Source organism: Typha angustifolia, chromosome 2 (assembly GCF_048772165.1).
Source record: "Typha angustifolia cultivar Huaian chromosome 2, ASM4877216v1, whole genome shotgun sequence".
NCBI classification, from domain to species: Eukaryota; Viridiplantae; Streptophyta; class Magnoliopsida; order Poales; family Typhaceae; genus Typha; species Typha angustifolia.
Window position 1 is genome coordinate 9,988,739 of NC_133240.1, and position 16,309 is coordinate 10,005,047.

At 40.0% G+C, this 16,309-nt stretch overlaps 2 protein-coding genes across 5 annotated transcripts; both read left to right on the forward strand.

Moving 5' to 3' along the window:
- The first annotated feature begins 661 nt into the window (after positions 1 to 661).
- Positions 662 to 8,399, forward strand: LOC140769603 (clathrin interactor EPSIN 3-like). Of its 2 annotated transcripts, none has more exons than XM_073110366.1 (14): positions 662 to 856; positions 2,215 to 2,311; positions 2,430 to 2,481; positions 2,656 to 2,735; positions 2,810 to 2,888; positions 3,045 to 3,128; positions 3,262 to 3,407; positions 3,498 to 3,860; positions 4,153 to 4,194; positions 4,320 to 4,418; positions 4,502 to 4,716; positions 6,031 to 6,221; positions 6,502 to 7,381; positions 7,540 to 8,399. In XM_073110366.1, the coding sequence occupies exons 2-14, from the start codon at positions 2,277 to 2,279 to the stop codon at positions 8,040 to 8,042; spliced, it is 2,769 nt and encodes a 922-aa protein (XP_072966467.1). In that variant the 5' UTR covers positions 662 to 856; positions 2,215 to 2,276; the 3' UTR covers positions 8,043 to 8,399. The 2 variants fall into 2 exon arrangements, with proteins under 2 accessions (XP_072966467.1, XP_072966474.1); XM_073110373.1 differs by having other exon boundaries at positions 4,323 to 4,418.
- Positions 8,400 to 10,971: 2,572 nt separating this feature from the next.
- Positions 10,972 to 16,252, forward strand: LOC140768128 (uncharacterized). Of its 3 annotated transcripts, none has more exons than XM_073108256.1 (4): positions 10,972 to 11,251; positions 12,948 to 14,081; positions 14,251 to 14,921; positions 15,057 to 16,252. In XM_073108256.1, exons 2-4 carry the CDS (start codon positions 12,982 to 12,984, stop codon positions 16,073 to 16,075), a joined length of 2,790 nt encoding a protein of 929 aa, XP_072964357.1. In that variant the 5' UTR covers positions 10,972 to 11,251; positions 12,948 to 12,981; the 3' UTR covers positions 16,076 to 16,252. The 3 variants fall into 3 exon arrangements, with proteins under 3 accessions (XP_072964357.1, XP_072964373.1, XP_072964365.1); XM_073108272.1 differs by lacking the exon at positions 10,972 to 11,251 and adding an exon at positions 11,632 to 11,781; XM_073108264.1 differs by lacking the exon at positions 10,972 to 11,251 and adding an exon at positions 11,809 to 12,418.
- The last annotated feature ends 57 nt before the right edge of the window (positions 16,253 to 16,309 follow it).

Here is a 16,309-nt window from a genome sequence, read left to right on the forward strand (position 1 = left end):
ATTTTTTTTTTCCTATCTATATTAAGAGATACTACTCTAAATTTATAATAAAACGTCAAATTATTCATGCTCAAGACTAGAAACACTATTCAGATTTATTGTACCTCCCTAGCATAGAGTAGGGTAATTTAATGTTTAGTTACAAAATTAAGATAAAAATACAAAAGAGATCTGTTAATTAACTAGGTACATTTATTTTAATATATAAATTTAAATTAAAGTGCAATCATTTTCATTAATTGACATACTTGGCTTATTTTGAGCGAATGATGAAGATAGGAGAGGGGAAAATTTATAAAAATAATGTTAATTAAATCAAAGGTATAATAATAATTAGTATTAATTTAAATAATATTTTTAACAGATAATTTGCTGTTTAATTATAAATTTAAAATAGTATTTCCTTAAATCTATTATAATCCAGAACTTAACGGTCGGTTCATGCGGAGGATAAACAGAGAGGAGATACGATGCTTTGCCAATGCCATTGACCATTGTGGTCAAAATTAGCAAGCTCTGGGGTTCTATTTATGCTCAAACCGGAATTTTTTCTACAAAGCTCCGAAATTTATTGACAAAAGAATCTAATTTCCATTCCTCCTGACTGACACGTGTACGTTCTACACCTTTCTCTTCTTTTTCCCATCGACTAATTATTATTCTCTAAACGGGGAGGGAGGGAGAGAGAGAGAGAGAGAGAGGTCACCACCTTGTTCCTTTGACGCCAAGCGGCCCCAGACCCTACGGATTCGTCGGCTGGGGAGCTCGTCCCGGTACCTCGGTGGTCTCTTCGATCCCTAACCCATTCCCAAATCGATCGATCCACGAGGCCAGACCGGATCTGGTATCTTATTAGGTTAGTTTGATTCCTCTCCCCCAAAGATTTACCTCTCTTGTCGAGATCGGATCTGATCTAGATGTTGTATTATCTAGATCTCACTATGGATTTTTTCTGATGCTGTGATGAGGAAGATGCTACTTGCATCTCGGCGTAGTTAGATAGATGTTCGTTGTTGAGTAGCTGATATCGCATTTCGTTTTCTATTATCTGGAAATGGGATTTGGATATCTAGCTGAAGGTGTTCGATTGGTTGCCCCAATTTGAGATTTTAAGGACGTTGACCTCGTTTCCCACCAAGTGATTCAAATTTTGGTTGTCTTTTCTTTGTTTATCTTCCCGAACCGAATGGATCCGAATCTTGCGAAGAATTTTAGTAATTCCTATTATTTTCTTGTTACTCTTTTTAATAAATTTTGCTAGGTCGGGATACATTTGCTATTGGATTGTTTCTGGTATTTCCGCGTTTTTTCACTAGTGATAGTTTTAGACTGTGGAATTTTGCTGGAAACTGCTGGTTTCTTCTTGTCAGGCCGTGTTGTGGGTGACTTCTCACATGTTAATAAGAGGTGTTCTTCGAAGACTACCAATATACACTAAATTTCAGAAGTTCTCTTTTCCGTTTTCAGTAGGTATATGGTATTCAGTTTTCTCTTTATTCTTCATTGCGATCTCGGTATGATAGAGTTTGCTATTCTGTCATCCAGACAGGGCAGAAATGGCACTTGGAGACATGAAAGTGAAAGGATAGTAGCTACTCTGAAACATTTCTTTTTTAACATTTCATCACAAAACGTAACTTATATGCCTCTCTCTCTCTCTCTCTCTCTCTCTCTCTCTCTCTCCTTACTTCCTTGTGTTGTAATGCATGGACCTCTGTTTTCTTTAGCATCTTACTTCAAGTTTGAAGTTTTATTTATGTAGTTCATGCATTAGTTATTTTATCGTCCCAGCCTTTCATATATAGAATTATAGATTACACTTTTTTTTGGCTTTTGTGACTACTTTATGAAGGGTAATAACTGGATATCTTTTTTTCCCTGTATTTATTTGTACTTACTATCTTTATTTAGGTTTTAACTTGGACATACTTAAATATGTTTTTGTACTCTTATTTCCTATGTGGGGAATTCAAGCATTTCAATATGCTCAGTCCTTCTATTCAGTGTCGACCAATATTTCCTTTTGAGCTCTCTTCCAGAAGTGGTTGCTAATTGAGCTCTTTCTCAATGATGAAGTAATAGATATTCCCCCAAAAAGAAAGTAACAGTAATTGCCTTAATGGTTTCCCTTTGAATGGGCCTAGTGGTAGCACCTTATAAGGTTGCTCAATGGTATCTGCTGTTGTTTTTTCTCATAAATATGTATATGCGCAGGCCTGTTCCATATTTGTTAAAGAGGTAGTCCTTGAACAGGAGATTGCACGGGTTTGAGAATAATGAAGAAAGCATTTGATCAAACAGTCCGTGACCTGTATGAACTTCTCTCAGATTTATGTTTCTTCTTTCAATGGCAATTGTAATATATATGACATAATAAAATTTTGGTCACGGCATAAGGATGTACTGTAAGTTGTTTCAATGTGATGCAGAAAGAGAGAGGTCAACAAAAAAGTTCTGAAGGTTCCTGGTATAGAGCAGAAGGTATATTGTTTAGCATTTTTTTTTCTTAATTTTAATTTGTGGGTTTCTTTGTTTTATTCCTAGCTGTCAATTTTACACTCTTTATACTTCCATGATAATTTTATTAATTGAATGAATGTGGGACATTGAACTTTTTTTACAATCTTTTTTCTTTTGTTGGGTGCTCTCTGTTAGATTCTTGATGCCACAAGCAATGAGCCCTGGGGACCACATGGAGCAATTTTGGCAGACATTGCACAAGCAACTCGGAACTAGTAAACTTACAGCTCATTTTTCTTACCATTACTCGCTCTATTATTTGGTATTGATGTATTAAACAAATGTGCAGTCATGAGTACCAGATGATTATGAACGTCATTTGGAAGAGGATAAATGATACTGGCAAAAACTGGCGTCATGTTTACAAGGTGCTGCTTTGAATGCCATTTTGGAATGTTGTATCTTTCATGCATAACTCATTCAAAGTTTATTAACTGATCCTCTTAGGAAGGCCTGTTTCAGCATATTTCTAATTCCTATTATCACTACGACTGCTATCTAATGATTCATTCTGTCTTCTCTAGGCATTGACCGTTCTGGATTACCTAGTTGCACATGGAACCGAGCGAGTCATTGATGATATCAGGGAGCATGCTTATCAGATATCGGTACTATTAGCTTTCTTTTTGTTTATAATACTCTTTACGATAATTTTATATCTGCATCAACTTGCTAGTGATGTAGGTTACTATGATTGTCATATGTACTTTATGTGACTTGAGATTATGTTGCATTTGCCAGACATTATCTGACTTCCAATACATAGATTCTAGCGGTAGGGATCAGGGGAGCAACGTCAGAAGGAAATCTCAGTCCCTTGTTGGCCTTGTTAATGATAAAGAAAGAGTGCAGGAAATTAGGCAGAAAGCCCTTGCTAATAGAGATAAGTAAGCATCTATTTGGAGTAGAAAGAAATTATTACATAATTTTAGACATAGATAACTAGATTTTTATAGTAACGTTGTGTTGTTCTATAGGTATCGCAGTACTTATTCAACTGGTGGAACAAATAGGCCTAGTTCTTATTCTGGTGCAGGAGGCTATGGTGACCGTTATGATGATGATCGCTACGAAGGTCGTTCTGGTAATAGGGATGATGATAGATATGGAAGGGAAAGAGAGTGGGGATACAAGGATGATGATAGATATGGCAGATATGGAGATTCACATAGTAGAGATGGAGATCGTTATGGTAAGGAGTCTGATGAACGTTATGGAAGAGACAACTATAGAGACGATGAAGCTCGAGGCAATGACGATTATTCATATGGATCCAGAAATAGGAGTTATGATAGAGAGAAAGACCGTTCCTATGATGATGATGACCGGTACTCGTCTCGGTATGTGAACATTCCTGCTACATCTGCAAATTTACTTTTGTGCCAAAGAAAATTCCTTTATTTCATTACATTATACTTCTCAACTAGATGTTGATATGCAATTGTAGTTCATGAGGCATAGCATTTTATCCCATATTTGGACATTTTACATCATTGTGTTCTTCCTTTTTCTAGTTTAGTAGATACAAATTTATACAATTAAGAACCCCTTACAGTATACGTCTTGAAAGAAATTTGCAGCTAATCTATTTTCTGAAGTTTACCTAGAAATTTACTGCCCTCTTTGTTGCAGAAGTGGTGGTGGGAGAGCTGATGAGTCTTCTGTGGATGGAAGGTGAAATTCATGATTATTGACCTTCCTTGTCAGCATTAGTTGTTTCGTTTCTGAACGAGTCAAAGTTCTTTGTGCACAATTGCAGCTACATCTCTTACTTTGGTTAACACATACAACTCTATTAGCAGGAGACCCGAGCATAAGCTTTCGGAACAGAATGTAGGTGGCCCACCTAGCTATGAAGAAGCCATAGGAGATGCTCAAATTCGCTCACCTGAAGAGAGGTAATACACTATCTTCTCCTTGTAGATGCTTGGATCAAGGATTTTGCAAATTGTCTTTTTCTGACAAAATCTGCAATTTTAAGAAATGGAGTGAATGGGTCACCAGCTGCACCAAAGGCCTCTTCACCCACTGCACCAAAGGCCTCTTCACCCACTGCACCTCAATCAAACTCTACTTTGGGTACCACAGTACAAGTCTCAGACAATGTTGTAACTGATATTTCTCAAGATTCTGTACCAAGTCAAAATAGGGAGGTCGATGGTTTTGATGAATTTGATCCACGTGGTTCTTTTTCAGGTATCGCGTAATCTAGTTTTTCTAGTGTTAAGAAATATCTCAGGCTTAGATTTATATAATTCTGTAGTTTTTTTCCATCTGTTTTCTTATGAATCTAGGGGATTTGTTCTAAATTAGATATTTACATTAAAAGGCATGCCTTAAGGGTCTGCATATTGGCTGACCTGTTGCTTATTATGGTAAGAATTAAAGAACAATGCTAGGACTAGTCCTAAAATGAGAGTGAGATGAAAACTGTGGCTAGCATATTGCAAAACAACAGCTATAATAAAAGTTTAGGTAATGCACGAGCTATTTTGAGAAGCCTATCATCAAGTGGTCAGCCAGTTGGTGAAGGTTAATGATGTAGAAAAAGATATTTGAAGACCTTAAGTTCTATGTTTGTAACGTTTGTTGCTACATGCACTTCCTTATTTTTATTTGATTGGGAGTGCTTGAACTATCACTTGCATGTCAGCCCAAGAAAAATCTAAGAACTATGTACAGTAAGGTTGATTGTCTACTTGTAATGCAGCACTCATCTTCTGTGCAATAGAATGAAAATCCAACATTCCACTCTGTAAATGTTATAATGTTTGGTCACCACATTCTCAAAAATCTCTGTATTAGTTTTGTTGCGTTGGCTGTTGATTCTTGACTGCTGATAGGCACATGCTTATTTTAATTTGCACAAAATTTCTCTTGGTTATGATATTCATAAATTGATTATCTCCACCTTTGTTTCTTTTTACATTGCTCTTGTTTGACTGGTAGTACATTCTCACGATGGCTTGTTGAAAAATTCAATTGTTTGCCATCTTAAAGAAATAAACAGGTTCTATATTTTATAATTATGGGTGATACAGTAGTCTAAGTTAGTAATATAATCTGGTAGATAAGTTGACAATGGATGTATGGAACTGGGAAGGATACAAGGCCAAAATAATATATTGTATGGACCAGAGGAATTGCACCGGTAAGTTTCAGAAGCCTGATTTAGAAAGTACACACATGTCCAGCAAATATCATGTGACTATAAAGTGCTGCTTGTTATGTATCATAAAACCGAGAGAGGAGGAGGTAATAATGAAGTTAATTTGAATGAAATCTGAAGTCTGTTATATCAAACAAAACCTTTGATGTAAATAATCAGTAAGCTCCCAGAAGGGCTATAATAAGATTGGGAGGACCGATTGATGATTAGCTGGTTAGTGGTAAAAAAGCATCTGATGCATGCATAAATTTGGTTAGTTTAGTAGCCTTTTCAGTCATGCTATTGGTAGCTCTTAAACATATGAGTCCACTGAATTAATTATGTTTTGCCTTCTGGACCAGCTGCCTCCCCTGCTGCCAGTAGTTTGGAGATGGACTTATTTGGATCTCTACCATCATCTGATCCAATTAATGCATTGGCTCTGATGCCTGTGACTACTAGCACCACCATTGAGGCTGACCTTCCTGCAAATTCAGGCTTTGAGGCAAACAGTTTTGCGGCTCTGTCATCAACCCCCACCATATTTGGCCAGGTATGGCTGGCCATTCTAGAAAGACATTTATGTGTTTTAGACTTCATTAGAAGTTGTAGGAAAAACAAATTAGATGTTACCCAGGGCTTTATCATTTCTATTAATACATGCCATCCCTATCTAACAACATTTTTTTTTACTTTCCTTTTTATATATCTACAAAGGGGAAATTGACTTTCCATATATATTTTATTGAGAGAGAACCATATTTAACAACATCTTGTTTTGTGGTACTCTTCTCTTGTCAAGCAAGCATGAATTTTTTCTTTTTGCCTTGCAGTCCAGTGAGAATCCTTTTGGGGATCCTCCTTTTAAAGCCATACCTCAGGAAAATATTCCAGTTCAATCAAATTCTGCACCCGTCAGTTCCTTCCCTGGTTCAAATGGAGGTGCTGAACCTCTTCCACCTTTGGCTCTCAAGATGGAGAACGCGACAAGCTTTGATTTTGGGGATGCCCTTGGTGATCTTACCTATACTCCAGGCATTCCAATTGCCCAACAAGATTCTTTTGCAAGCCACAAATTTTTGGCCCCAGAGATGCTTGCAGCACAGTCTAGTACTGATATCCCCGCAACACTTCCTCGGGCAGGATCAGCAACCTTTGTTCCTTCGCAGGCAGCTCAACCTGCAGTACCTCAAAATTTGCAGACGGTGCAGTCAAGCTTTCTTGCTCAGCCAGGGCTACCGGCTCCACTAGCTCCACAAGCAACTCCAGCTGCTTGGCAGGCAGCTCAACCTGCAGTACCTCCAAATTTTCAGACAATGCACTCAAGCTTTCTTCCTCAGTCAGGGCCACCGGCTCCACTAGCTCCACAAGCAGCTCCAGCTGCTTTGCAGGCAGCTCAACCGGCAGTGCCTCCAAATTTGCTGACAGCGCATTCAAGCTTTCTTCCTCAGTCAGGGTTATTGGCTTCACTACCTCCACAAGCAACTCCAGCATCTCAGCAGGCAGCTCAACCTGTTGCCCCAACAAACATGCAGGCATCAAGTCTAAATCTTCTCTCGCAGATGGGGTCATCAGATGCTCTTCTCTCAGAACCAGTTGCTATTTCAGCTCTTCAAGCAGCAAAAACTCAGCCAGCGAAGAAGTTTGAGACCAAGTCGACAGTCTGGGCAGATACGTTGAACCGGGGTCTAGTAAATCTAAACATTTCTGGGCGTAAGTGTTCTCTGCTTCTGCTTGCTTGCTTGCAATTCTCCTTTTCAATGTCACTTCTATTGTTTCATTGTCAGTTCCTGGAAATTTTTGCCAAGTTAATTGGTGAGGCTTCTGTGGCAGTATTGTTACTGACTCTTCGATATTGGCATAATCTACAGCTAAAATCAATCCACATGCTGATATTGGAATTGACTTTGATTCCATCAATCGGAAGGAGAAGAGAGAGGAGAAGAAAAGCTCCGCAACTCCTGTGACATCTACCATTACCATGGGCAAAGCCATGGGTGCTGGATCTGGCATTGGTCGTGCTGGTTCAGGTGGCCTAGCACGTCCTCCAAACCCTATAATCGGTTCTGGCATGGGTATGGGAATGGGGATGGGGATGGGGATGGGAATGGGGATGGCTGGCGGTCCGGGGATGGGGATGGGGATGGGTATGGGTGGGGGTGCTGGCATGGGGATGAGTGGCTATGGTGGAAACATGAATCAGCCAATGAGCATGGGTATGGGGATGAACATGGCCATGGGTCAGGGAATGCCTATGAGGCCTTCCATGGGAATGCCCCCTGCTGGACCTGCAATACCTCCTGGTGTTGGCTACAATCCAATGATGGGCACTGGTTATGGTCCACAACAGCAGTATGGAGGTGGTTACAGGTGACCTGACCTTCCAAAGAAGAAAAAGTTTATAATAAGAGGAGTAAACCACTACTAGGATTTTTGTTTCTGTTCCGATGTGCTTCAGCACATTTCGTTTTCAGAATGGTATGGTCTTTCTATCTGATTTGGGCCTGGATGTATCTATCGATATATGAGTCTATTGATCCGTTGTAATCCTTCCAAAGCTACAACTTCCATTGTTGTATCAGAGGGCACGCCTGAATTATTCAGCTGTCTGATGAGGTTGTGTATTGGATGAAAGCCAGCTTTAAGCTGTTATTTTTGTGAATGATTTACTTTGTGATTTATTGCAGCATGCTTGCTGGATAGACAATAAAGAAATTTTATATTTTTGTGACGTGGGAGGAAGACTATATTCTCTTATTTTACATGATGTTTGGTTATATATTCTCTTGTTTGACAGGATATTCGCTAACATGCATTAAGATAATATTTTCATCCTTAGTAGTCTTCTGCTCGGATGAATGATTAGTGGGATTCCTCTGTGAAACTGCATCTCTTATTGCTGAATGAATGTTAACAACTCTTAAATACTTTTTCTTGGTTATGATTCAACTCGTCATTTCAACAAAACTGCACAGGGTTGTTGCTTCTCAACATATTGATATTGCGTAGTTCCTGCTTTTTGTTGGTCATGACTGTCATGATTGCCTGTGGAAACTATGTTTAGCACCCAAAAACAGCATGGCTAGTCTGAGCTGCAGGCCATCTGGTTCTCTACTTTAACTTATCTCAGCCATAGTTGGTGGTGTCGTGGTGCCAGAAAATTTGCCTAAAATGGTGCCTAACTCCAAGGACGGAACTAGATTTGATTACAGAACAGAACGAAAAAGTTGGGAGGGTAGTGTGTGAACACTAGAGAATTCTACATGCATGCAAGTACAACCTAGCTAATAATAAGCAAGAATCGATCTAGAGGTGAGAATCCTCCACCCACATGCTTTGCTTCCTAATGAACTAACTTTAGGTACGCGAGAATCCAAGGGAGATCAACAATTTCCTTCACATTCAATTCGCTTAATAGCATGCATGGCTCAGTAGTCGGACTAAAATTAATTAAGATGCAAGCATGTATATAGGAGATGCACATGCTAGTTGCTGCTACCCATCTCTCTCTCTCTCTCTCTCTCATATGTATATATATTACCTTTGATGATATTTACACGTACTAATAGGCGAAATGGGCGATAAAGCCATACATTATTGTGTGTCCTGTCTCAAGGTCAAGGTGTTGACTTTTCGATTCGAGGTTGACGAGTATCACGAGAGAGGTAATTAGGTCCTCTCCATTTTGGCCCAACTTGGATCACCCTCCGTTCTCAACTTGATCCTAAAAGGACACCACTTCGTCGTCGGATAAGTTAAACAAGGCCTGGCCTACGTAACGTACGTCAAGAGAGTTGTCACTTACGGCCGTATATGTATATATATATATATATAGATTAATTAGGGTTAAATTAAAGCAAGTCACATATTGACTTAGAATCTGCCAGCTTCGAGATCTGTGAGGTGGGGACGATGGTTTTATCAAAATATATACTTTTTTTTACCTTAGTTGGAGATCTCTAATCCTAACTAAGGTGAAAACCTAAATTCTAAGGTGGAGACTGCAGCGGATGCAGCTACTGACTAAACAACCGTGAATCTTTCGGTGACTTTTTTCTTTTTAAACTTTTATCACCAGATTTATGTGGGACCCGTTTGTTCAGTGAAAGGTGGGTACACTTGAAAGTGCTCGTTATATATTGGCAAAGTTAAGTCAACAGGAGCTCAAGTAGTTGTATAATTATATAGAGAGTATTCTACGCGTAAAAATAATGTTAGGCAAAGATCGTCCTAATGACTCTTCCCTACGCGTTAGTCATTAAAAATTTACTAGCCATAGACTAATGGAATAAAGAAACGACAAATAGCTGTCACAGAATTGCTATTAATTGTTACTTAAACAGAAAGTAAAACGAAGTGGGTCGAAGACTACTGTGTGAAAATTAACAATTGATCAACTCAACTCGAAGTCTAGATCTTTATATATATATATATATATATAAGATTTGGACGTATAACTAGTATAGAAACAAATAATTAATTAAACTAGTGTGCATCCGGGATGCATGGATGCTACTAATAGTAAATCATTGACTTGAATTTTGAGTTATCTCCTCTACTAGGTAGCCGAATGACATATATGTGCCTATATGCATGTATCTCTAGATTTACAAATTTAAAACGTGAAGCCTTATTGAACGCTAATATGATCACCCACTCATGAGACCTAATGACACGTAATAAATAATATTGGTGCATGGCTGCAACTACATTGTTAACCTTTTTGGTAGAATGGATTGGATGGGCCCTCCTTACCGAACTTTTGATCAAACCCATTTCATAAACTAATCGCCAAGAAAACTAGGTGCCTTTAATTTCCCTTTGTATGTGGATTGCAGTCAATTTCAACACAATATATTGTGTTGAGTTCTGACACCCACTTTGTCTGGCATTGATCCTATCCAATCTACAACTTCAATGGAAAGACACCTAAAATACTAGTTGACCGTAAAGTAGTAATAGCTCCAAGAGGCCTACTTTTCCTGTCTCTTTCCCAAGAAGAAGCCAAACCCAGTTCAAAGTAATCTCCCTCTCTCAAGCAAGCAGAGCCACCACCATTCCCAACTTGCCTACTAAGTTTGGCAAGCCGCATTTGCCTCACAGAGATCAGAGAGAGAGAGAGAGACAGAGATGGAGATGGAGAGCACCAAGAGAGAAATTAAAAGGATTTGTTAATGTTTACTGTGTAACATTGGTTGCAAGTCAAAGATAGCATCTTAAAATTCTAACAATCGATTATTTGATGCACGCACTATTTATATGCCCCTACGAGACTCCACCTCTACTGAACCATTTTCCAGCATTGCCGCACCAAATAAGCTCTCAGATCCAACAATGGCGCTGGTCTTGCGGTTGTAGGTAGATAGATTAGCCTCATTGCTTGCTTTCCTATTCCTACTCCTCTGTCATCTTTTCTGTATTTTTAAGACACAAAGATACTGCAACCTCCTCCTTCTTTTCCTTCTCGTTGGCGAGGAGAGTTGACATTGCCAATTCTTCTTGGAACTTGTGATCTAAGCGTTTCTTGGGATCGGGGTCTTGTCAGGAGCAAGCATCTATAATACGAGCTTTGTGTTGCTTGTGGTAATTATTTACTCCTTTCTCCTGTTGCTGTTTGACTCTACAATCGAATTAATCCATTCTATATTTTATTACTTAACTGACAATAATGAAATGCATTCTCGCGTACGTTCAGCAATTACTTTTTTAGTACTTAGCTCTTCCAAAATAAACAATTTACTTACATTTGGAATTCTAGTTCCTTCCAACCTATTATTCTTCAAACGCCACTACTTTTTTATTTTTATTTTTTATGGGGTGGGTAACTCCGATTTAAAGAAGAAGAAGAAGAAGTTAGACATTTTTAAGAGAAACTTGTGCGAATTATTGGAGTTGAGACAGAAGAGTTGGATTAAATAGAGAGGGAGAGAGGGAGAGAGGGAGAGAGGGGGAGAGAAGCACATTACCCATTACCCAATACGTGAGTAAGAGAGACACAGTAGGGAAGAGGAGGTGCGCGTTAGTCTTTGTAATATTTTCCCTATTCCTCGCCTCCAAAAGCGGCTTTTAATGGTGTCGGCCGAGGGCAAATGTATGTATGCGAAGATGTGAAGGTAACGCCTTTGCCCCTCTTGAAAACTCGGGGTTGGTTCACCACCCCATGTGACCGACCCATCTCTACTCGTTTACTCTTCTTTCATGGCCGGCGTTCCCCCAAATTTTTTCTACCTTTCTTTTCTTTTCGTTTTTTAAGGATCAAAAAAGAAAAGGGAATTCAAATAATATCATTAATCGTGTCCTTGTTTGTGATTTGTGCAAAGAAATTATCTAAAGTTCCCGTATCTATATAATATGGGGCACACGATCCACTGCACCTTAAGACCCCCTCTCATTCATATGGGTGGTCTCTTGGTCTTTGAGCTTTCTTTCTCCATTCCAGCTCATCCATTGTGATCAACTCCTTGTTTACTTTTGAGCTCTTTCACCTTCTGGGTTCGTTTATGTTCTTTGCATATTCTTCCCTCAGTTGGAGGTCTACTTAGCCCGAGGAGAGTAATCTCATCTTGGTCTTGGGTTCTAGCCGTTGATACAGAAATCCAGGGGTTTAGTTGGCAGTATTCCGAGTTGGTGAACTGCCCTTTAAATTTGGAGCCCAGATAGAGAGACGTCAACAACACCTACATTTTGTTTAACCAACTTTCCTGGGAATTCAAAAGGATTCTTTTGCCTTTTGGCTTATATATTAAAAAGGTTGATTGCTGTTTTAGTTGTTCACATTCTGTTTCACATATTTGCATCTTTTTCATTTGTTTCTCGTAATTCTTTCATTTGCCACTTTTCCTTTTCTTTTTGTTTGCTGTTCACGTTTTTGCTGTTTCGGAAACTGTTCAATGGATTAACATTATTACATAACTAAAAGGCAGCTACTCTGTCATGTTTATTCTGCAATGCAATGGGGCATATGATTCATAGGTTTAGTGTCGATGTCGTAGTCTACTACTACTATTGAGCTATTCAGTAAATTTTCTCTGTGTCATTTTACTGCTCATTCAATCAATAAAACGCAATGCTCTATCCTTCTTTTTTTTGATGTCTAACTCATTATGTTTGCAGAACAGATAAAAGTAGGGGTGGTTTATGGTCAAATTTTTTTTTTAAAAAAAATTCTAATTTTTGCATCACAGGCATATTGAGTTATGATTTTCCTTCATCTAGTTAATTTTGTTATCTTTCATTTTAATTTCTATTACTCCATTGTTTGTGTGTTCAATTTATTCAGGTAATCTCCATCAAGTCGGGGTTATTAGCCTCCAATGATGGGTTTAGTTCGCAATCCAAGCATGAGGAGTGGGGAGTTGTTGGAAGGGATGATCAATGAGTATGTTGTGGGGAAAACGAATAAGTCGACGAGGAGTCCCAAGAGCGCTCCTTCTCGGTTGGTTGCGGCCTTGACCTTCCTTCAATTTGCGTTTGCAATGTATGCAACGTTTCTTTTGTATTACATGAGCCCCACTGTTGATCTACGCACGAAACCAGACTTCTCATGGGCCACCCGGATTGCACAGCAGTGGAAACACTTCATTATACAGCAGCCCCATATGATGTCAAGCGTCCAAGAAAGCCCTCTCCTCCTTTCCCCTCTTGAGGTGTGCGAGCACGAGAAGATCGATTTCTTACAGAAGAAATCAGAGGACGCAGTGATGATCAGGTTCAAGAGGGAGCTCTATGATGAAGTGCTAGAATTTCAGAGGAAAAACTCGGGGACGGAGACGCTCGCTGAGCTCATGCGGATAAAATCCAAATGGAGCTCACGTGGTCCTAGCGTTAGCATCCCAAAGATTACTGTGATCTTGAACCATTTCAAGAGGAGAACACTTTGTGCTCAACTTGATTCACTACTCAACCAGACGTTGCCTTTCCATCATGTTTGGGTACTTTCCTTCGGAAGCCCCAATGAGATGTCCCTCAAAAGGATCGTCGACAGCTACAACCATTCCAGGATTAGCTTCATCAGCTCGAGCTATGATTTCAAGTACTATGGAAGATTTCAGATGGCCCTACAGACAGAGTCAGACTTTGTTTATATTTTGGATGATGATATGATTCCTGGCAAGAAAATGCTGGAGATTTTGGCCCATGTGGGAGGAACCGAGAAGTACAAGAATTCCGTATTGGGTAGCATCGGAAGGATCTTGCCGTTCAGGCAGAAGGACTTCACATTCCCTAGTTACAGAAAATTCAGATCCAAGGAGGCTGGGCTGTATTTGCCTGATCCTGCCTATGATATCACCATCGAAAGAATCGTGCAGGTGGATTTCTTGTCAAGCTCCTGGTTTCTATCTGCCGACCTTGTCAAGACATTGTTCATAGAAACACCCTTCACATTTATGACTGGTGAAGATCTGCATCTCAGGTAATCTTTCTTGTTGTAATAAATAAATAAATAAATATATATATATATATATTTATTTATTTTTATTTTTTTCTTTTTTTTCTTTTTTTTGGAGTGGGGAGGAAGGAAGTAAACAGTTCAAATTCATTTGCATTGCAAACTTAATTTGTACAATATCATGTCATGGCAGCTATCAGCTCCAGAAGTACAGGAACGCAGGGTCATATGTGCTACCTGTCGATCCATATGACAAGGAAACGTGGGGAGATAGTGAGCATCGACTTGCTTATGTCTCTGAGACGACAGTGATCTTCAAGGATATTGTTCAAGTCAGAGATGATCAATGGTGGAAGGCCCTCTCTACTGGCTATATCACACAGTGGGCTGCAATGTACCCTCAGAAAATCGATGCTCTTTTCTACGCTCATTCTCTTGACGAAGTTAAGGCCCTCGCCCCTCTTCTTGATAAATTCCGCAGAACCGTAGGCAGGAAGGCCTACATTGCTGTCTCAGGTGGTAGCTTTTGCCCCTGTGAAGAAGCGGCGGCTCTTCTCAAGTGGCCTAAGACTGTTTGCAAGGAGAGGCGCTTCAAGATCTTCGATTTGGACATCGGAGCAATCTCAGGCATCTCAAAATCGGAGGTCCCACTCCTACAGACCGTCTACTCCAGCATGAAAGGGCTAGTCAAAATTCATAACCCCAGTTTGCTGATTACAGTTGCTGACATTGATATAAATGTGAAGAACGCTCTCAGCATGGCTGCAGAGAGCAGCGTCAACCGATCCCACCTGGTTCTTTTGCCAAGGTCTACTATTCCTAAGGTTCTCTGGATGGCTGATCTACGACCAACGGCATTACCAAGTAAAGTTTAATCTCCATTCATTAATATTAATTTCCCTACTTTTATTTAGTTTTGCACCTACAAGATATGAAGTTAAAAAGTTTATTTTTTTTTTAAATTTTTTTTGTTTTTGTTTTGGTTGCTGTTGTTGGCAGATTGGAATCGGATGCGTCTCTCTGTGAACATCATCACTCAAAACCGTGCTAACTCTCTACAGAGACTTCTCAGATCTCTCCAGAATGCCTACTACCTAGGCGATGAAGTTCCTATTAGTTTCAACATGGACAGCAAAGTCGACGAGGCGACTCTTAAGCTTGTCGGATCATTTGAATGGCCACACGGCCCCAAAACTCTGCGCCGGCGCATAATCCAAGGTGGCCTGATCCGGGCCGTAAGCGAGAGCTGGTACCCGTCCAACAACGATGACTTCGGACTACTACTAGAAGATGACATTGAGGTCTCCCCCTACTACTACCTGTGGATCAAGTATGCACTGTTAGCCTACCACTATGACCCCCAGGTCTCCCTACCAGAGCTGTCGTCCATCTCCCTCTACACGCCGCGGCTTGTTGAAGTGGTGAAGGAGAGGCCCAAATGGAACGCGACTGATTTCTTCAAGAAGATCCATCCAAACACACCATATCTGCACCAACTTCCTTGCAGCTGGGGGGCAGTGTTCTTCCCCAAGCACTGGAGGGAGTTCTATGCCTACATGAACGCGAGGTTCACTGAGGACGCCAAGCAAAACCCAGTTCAGATTCCAAAATCCAGGACCAACGGATGGCAAGCCTCATGGAAGAAGTTCCTCATCGACATGATGTACTTGAGAGGCTACGTCAGCCTGTATCCAAACTTCCCCAACCAAGCCAGCTTCTCGACCAACCACATGGAACCCGGTGCGCACATTAGCGCCAAGGACAACGTAGTAAAGCACAATAAGCAGGACTTTGAGGTGCCTTTGATGAGGGATGACTTCACCCGACACCTGCCGGTTGGGAAGCTCCCCGCTGCTTCCAAGCTACCGGTGCTTAACCTGTTCAACCAGGCAGTCTCTCTCAAGGGGTTGAAGGCCGCAGGGGCGAAGCTGAGGCAGGATGTCATCAGCTGCAAAGAAGCTGAGCTCGTTCTTGTCGATCATGCCACTGGGTTGCCCAAGAATTGCACAAACTTCTGATTCATCTATTAATATTTTAATTCTTTTCCAGTCATTTTAAATGTATCTGTTAATTAAGTACACTTTTTGGTTTATTTTACGGGCTGAGGGGACGGGGAGACCAATTTGTACTCAAATCGTTAGTCATAAAAAGTTTCACAGACAAAAGCAGCAATCGCTATAGTAAGCAATGCTCTTAAATCCTTGCTACAGATGCATTTCGTCTTACATACTAATATTATTATCTTATTTAAA